Source organism: Sinocyclocheilus anshuiensis, unplaced genomic scaffold (assembly GCF_001515605.1).
Source record: "Sinocyclocheilus anshuiensis isolate Anshui unplaced genomic scaffold, SAMN03320099.WGS_v1.1 scaffold85, whole genome shotgun sequence".
Taxonomy (NCBI): Eukaryota; Metazoa; Chordata; class Actinopteri; order Cypriniformes; family Cyprinidae; genus Sinocyclocheilus; species Sinocyclocheilus anshuiensis.
In genome coordinates this window covers 2,627,870-2,633,664 of record NW_015536800.1, presented here as the reverse complement: position 1 = coordinate 2,633,664, position 5,795 = coordinate 2,627,870, and the positions used below count along the sequence as shown (strand labels likewise).

Here is a 5,795-nt window from a genome sequence, read left to right as displayed (position 1 = left end):
CAAAGTCCTCAGGCCGGACTCAAGCACAAAGACATGATGCTGAGACAGAATGAATCTCTCACTGACCGCGATTTTACAATTGCACAACTTACAGTATTTGAGTGTACTGTAACATGCTATTCATTTAGAGTTTTATTTGACCTTTTTGGCCTTTGCAGTTGGACTGCAGTATTTTTGCAGTATCCAAGTGCTGAATATATACAATACAAACATTCAGTATTATTCAATATTCAGCACAATACTGTTCTTGCAGTACATACAATATAATCACCTTACTCAGTTGCAATTACTATACTTTTTTACAGAATTGCTAAATTGTTTACTCAATACAATATATTGTTTTCTGTAATGTTCTGGATGCTGTGTTCTCCATTTTTCCCTGTAGTGTCTAATGAATGCTCTGTAGTGTTTATTTTATTGACTCATGTGTGTGTGATCTGAGAGCACCGTTTGATTTTGAGTGCAAGTGAAATGGTTTTGCAGCGATTGTTTGATTTTGATGGAAGAGTCAGAGGTTTCGTGAATTTAGTTTGAGTATTCGGATTAGTGTTTCAGGTTTTGAGAAAATGAGTGATGGTTTCAAGAAATGTGTTTTAGCAATTCAGAAAAACTGTAATAAACCATTTAAATCATTATAATGAGCCTTTAATTGCCTACATAGCCTAATAAGTGCTCAAGCACACGCATAAAGCTTGCCACAGCGCACCGCAGAAGTAATGATTATGAATGTGTCAGGGAAAAACAGTAAAGAGACTGCATTAACATTTTAATAATTTGATAAACAAGTGCTTTCTTTCGTTCGTGCGTTCGGCTTAAGAGATGAAGTCAGCAACACTGACTCGTCATCTCCGCAGTAGTGATACGCCTGTATACATGTTTCTCACGGAATACATAATCTGAGAATATTTGTTTTCCATTTGAATTGGTTCATTTGAAAGTAGACATTTTACTCTCTATAGATATACTTCATTTATACACGGAGTTTCGCGCTCAAGTTCACAGAGACCGAGGCGGCAGAAAGCGCATCCTGTTTGCTTTCATTATTTTACAAAAGCGTGTTCTGTTGTTATTGTGAGTGCACAAAAATAAACGTAGAGTCTTTACAGATTTGAAAGATTGATTACTCTTATCTGTATGCCCAAAAATGAGGGAGTATTTTAAGAGCAAGTGATGCACCGGCACCTCACTGCGTGACTTCAATAATGTGGATTTTTTTTTTCTGCAATTAAGCGACTAATAAAATTTAGGTCGACCAAGCCTCTTCTGGTCGACTAACGATTAGTCGACTATTAGGGGGCAGCCCTAAATTCAGTATGCACAATTAAATATCCAATTTCAGTCAATAAAGATAAATAAATAAATCAATTGATAATCAACATTGTATTGATATAAAATATATCATAGCATGGCAACAGAAAACACCATAAAGGCACCATAAAAGTGGTTCATATGTCGCAGCTTGGCTCTGCTCATCAGGAACAGCGTGGCAGCTTGATATTTCTATTGGTGGTTTGGAACAATATGAAAATGCATAAATAATAACAAAATTTTCATTTTGGGGTCAACTAGCCCTTTAAGACCTTACTTAAAACCCTTGTCATTGTGTCAAATTAATACTTCTACTGCAATACAAGCCTTTTTTTTGTTTTTTCCCTGAGGGTTCAAGGTTCATATCCCCATATGATCTTACTTTTAATGTGTGTTTAATGTAGAAAACATTACAGGCTGTACATCACATGCACCACACAGCAGCCCTGAATACATTGTTTTGTTCATTCTTTTTTTACCTTAATCTTAGGAGAACGAGGCTGTGAACGTGGGGAGAGAGGAGGAATAGAGGGCTGAGTGGAGACTACAGGCACAGAGGAGGGAGGAGGAGAGGTGAGGAGTGAAGGAGAGCTGGGAGGAGATGGGATGTGGTCTGAAGAACATGGAGGAGGAGAGGGAGTGGAGGGTGGAGAGGCCGGAATAGTTGGTAGAAGAGGCTGGCAGGAGGAATAAAGAGGAGGATGCAAAGAAGGAATTGGAGATGAAGGAGGAGATGGAGGGATTGGGGAGAGATGAGGAGAGGAGGAAGGAGAAGGAGAGTGGGAGGAAGGGATATTTGAAAGAATAGGAGTGGAAGTAGGAGAGGAAAGCTGAGAGAGGACAGAAGGAGGAAGGGGTTGCAGAAATGAGGGAGGTGGAGGAGGAGATGATTGATAGTTAGAAAGGAAAGAAGAAGGCAAAGGAGTAGGAATATTGAGAGTCGATGAAGGAGGAGGAGGAAGAGGGATTGGGGAGTTTGGAGGAGACAGAGGAGGTGAAGGAGGAGGAGTGGAGAGAGATAATGGAGGGAGAGGAGAGTCTGAAGGAGAAGAAACAACTGAGGTTTGGAGGACAGAGGAGGAATAGGGCACCAAAGGAATAGATGAAGCAAGAGGAATAGAAGGAGGAGGAGGACATGGAGAAACTCTGGAAGAAGACAGTGGAGAATAGTGAACAGCAGAGGCAGATGATTCAATGTGTGGTGGAGAAAAACTAATGGAAGAGAGAGTAAGGGAGGAATTAAGCATAGGGAAGGTGGAGAATGACAGAGATGGAGTGATGGAGGTGGAGTCAGCCTGGCAAAGAGAAAGACAGAGCTGTTCAACTACAACTTTCACAACTTTGAACTAGATTGTCAAAGTTACACACACGACTAGTGTGACAAAGACTATTAAAGGGGCCATATCACAGTAAACAGGATTTTCCTTGATCTTTTGAAATAGGATTGAGGCTGACTATATATTTCTGTTCAGAAATCTTTACCACGTAACCATCAGTTTACATATCAACACCTGTTTTTTTTTTGTGTTTTTTTTACAATAATGAGAATGAGACTCTATTAAACACTGTGGCAAAGAGAAATTGAGGGGTAAAATAAGCTCTATTGCCATGAAAATAAATATAAAATCTGTAAATATTGTTTCCTAATAGTAGACCTTTTTCCCCTATTCTTCTTTTAAGCAAAATTGTGATCTAGACACCTTTTCGTAAACCTTTCCAAGCTATACTGGACCCTGCTTAAAACCTGCAACCCAAAAGTAACCATTGTTTCTTATATTATTTACAAGTCTGTTCACACCAAGGACAATAACTCTAACAATAACTAAGGTTAAAATAATCATTCTAATTCTGTAAGAATAGGGAAGTCCACACCACAGCTATAAAAATAACAGCAGAAGAACAATATAGCTGAAATCATTTTCTTTTTTGTTAAACTCATGAATGATAAAAATATTGACAGCCAGTAAGAATCCATCTTTAAAGTGCTTGAGCTTTTAAAGCAGCAGACAACAATAACTGCAGCATATGCTTATAATATAACATAACGTTATAATCATGGAGTGGGCATACATATTTGGAATTTAAAGGGAAAAACCATGTTTAATATGGCCCCTTTAATTTAGTCAATGAACATGCAAATGTTTTGTGTACATTTTTTTTGAAAGTTTTCAGAATTAAAAAAATTATCGTTAAACTTAAGGTTATAAGAGTTTTCACACCACCAGGCTATCATGCTTTTGTCACACTGCATGTTCTACCTCTTTTTTTGAAACAGTCTCCAAGCCTGATCTTTTGTTTGTTTCATCATCCTCTTCCTTTATGTACAACTCAGGAAGTTCCTCCCATTTTATAGCAGCTACTGGACTGTAAATCTCTGTTTTCTCATTCAAAATTACTGACAACAGCTCCTCAGCCTTTTTCTCATAGATATCATGATGTTTATCCAGTATATTTTCTGATTTGTGGCTTGCACTGATGGACAGTGGCTTATCAGGTAATACTTCTCGATTAGCCATGTTTTTTGATCGACTGGCCAATCGGAATTCAAGTTCATCATAGAGTTGATTTTTCAGAAATATCGACACAAGTTCTCCATATGGATCAGGTTCATTTATTAGTCTGGATGGGTCATAGTTTTGTTTCAAGCTTTGCTCCTTTAAATACATATCTTCTAAGAACTTTTTACCATCATGCCCCTTTCTTTCCATTCTTAACAGAGCTTGATTATGGTCTATAATCCGTTTCACTGGTAAACCGAATGTTTCTGGTACATCTATTGCTGTCAGTTTATCTCTGTAGGGACGTTCATTGGAATAAAGCAAAATATTTGAGGACTCTGAAGTGATTGGTCCTTGGCTAGGAAAAGGGAAGCTTTTTGAGGAAAGGTTTTTTGGTGCGGTGAACCTTCGCACAAGTGGAGCAGGGGACTGGGGACCAGTGTGGTGTAGATTTCTGGGTAATGGAGGAGGGGTGGGTGGGACTGGACTGCCACAGGAAGATGGGCAAGTGGTGGAGACACCCAATGTGAGAGACAGCCATTCGCTAGTGACTGTTTGAAGGTGTGTCTTAGTGGCAGAATCAAGACACTGCAAATGGGAGGACTCTGTATAGTGCTTGAGCAAAGGAAAAAGAAAGCAGGGTGACTGGTTTATGAACTTATTGGACTTATAGGACAGACTTTGTGGATGTGACGGTCCAAAACCGGTGCTAAAGACTTACCTTATGTGCCCTATATGTGTGCGTGTCTCCTTGGTGACTGGGGCTCTTGGAAGGAGAGCCCTTGATCACATCGACATAGGACACTGGGAAAATGCCCTGCTTGTTTGAACCAGGAATCTTTCCTTCATACCAATTCTGATCCACCTTCCTTAGAAGGATCACTCGCTCCCCCTACAACAGCAAAAACATGCATGCATGCATGCTTTAAATAGAAAGTGGACGACTGAAAGATGGTAGGGTGTGATATAGGGCTTTACACTTGCCTTTCTAAGAGAAAGCTCCACGTTAGTGTCAGCATTGAAGTTGTATCGTGCTATTGCCTCTCCCATCTCTCGAACCTGAGCCGGAGGAGGAGGCCTGACAGGCTGCCTCCGCTCTGGAGACGCCACCTTCTGAAGGAGAAAATGAGAGAAATAGTGAGAAAGCAAGAGGAAATGTGATTAGGCATGTAGTTCAATAAAATAGGTTATTTAAAATTTACCTCGACATAAGAGATGGGGAAAATCCCAATCCGTCCTCTGTGTTCCCCCTCATACCAGTTACTGTCAATCTGTCTGATGATGTTGACAGCATCACCTTTCTTAAAGGAAATTTCCCTGCAATGTGCAATAAACATGCATATGTGACCATAAACATTCATTACATATACAATAAAGAGAACATTTATACCAGTGACGCACCTGAATCTATCTTCTGTATGTCACATTTCTATTTTTTCTACTGAAGCAACCAATCTGAGATTAAAATATTCACCAAATACAAACATATATAATATAATAATATAAAGTGTTGTAGCTTTTAAATCTTTATTTAATAATAGCATTTCTTCCTCAGTTGGCATTGGAAACACTGTTGTTTATTAAATATCTGCAAGTTACAACAATGTGTGGGACCTTTTCTTTTTTCTAATGTATTACCCAATGAATTTGGTGATATGCAAATTTTAGGCTGAAATTCATGAGCCTTGAAATTCTTTAATGGCTTTATTAGCATGGACTTTCATGCAAGCTGACAATTTCATGCAATGACACTGAGCTCAGTGCAGAATTGCTGATGCAGAGACCAATCTGACATAAAGCAAGTTAGTATGCAAGAAGCACAAGAGCAAAATCTGCACAAAGGAAATGCAAAACAAAATGAAAGAAAAAGCTTTGAATAAATGGACAAGAGTAGAATTAAACACACTTTCACAAACAAAACGCTGACACAGCCCTTTGCGAATTCAAATTTAGTGAGATGCTGTGATGTTATTCGAATGCGCCAGACAG

The 5,795-nt window shown here is 38.9% G+C and overlaps 1 protein-coding gene across 1 annotated transcript in view; it reads right to left on the bottom strand.

Annotated features, from left to right (window-relative positions):
* The window catches only part of LOC107656785 (sorbin and SH3 domain-containing protein 2-like), a 64,414-nt gene that overhangs the window by 3,317 nt on the left and 55,302 nt on the right, over positions 1–5,795 (bottom strand). The window contains exons 21-23 of the mRNA XM_016444735.1: positions 5,009–5,123; positions 4,791–4,919; positions 4,528–4,698 (exon numbers count right to left, since the gene is read on the bottom strand). Of these exons, the coding sequence (XP_016300221.1) occupies positions 4,528–4,698; positions 4,791–4,919; positions 5,009–5,123 (415 nt within the window). The remainder of the gene's footprint in view (positions 1–4,527; positions 4,699–4,790; positions 4,920–5,008; positions 5,124–5,795) is intronic.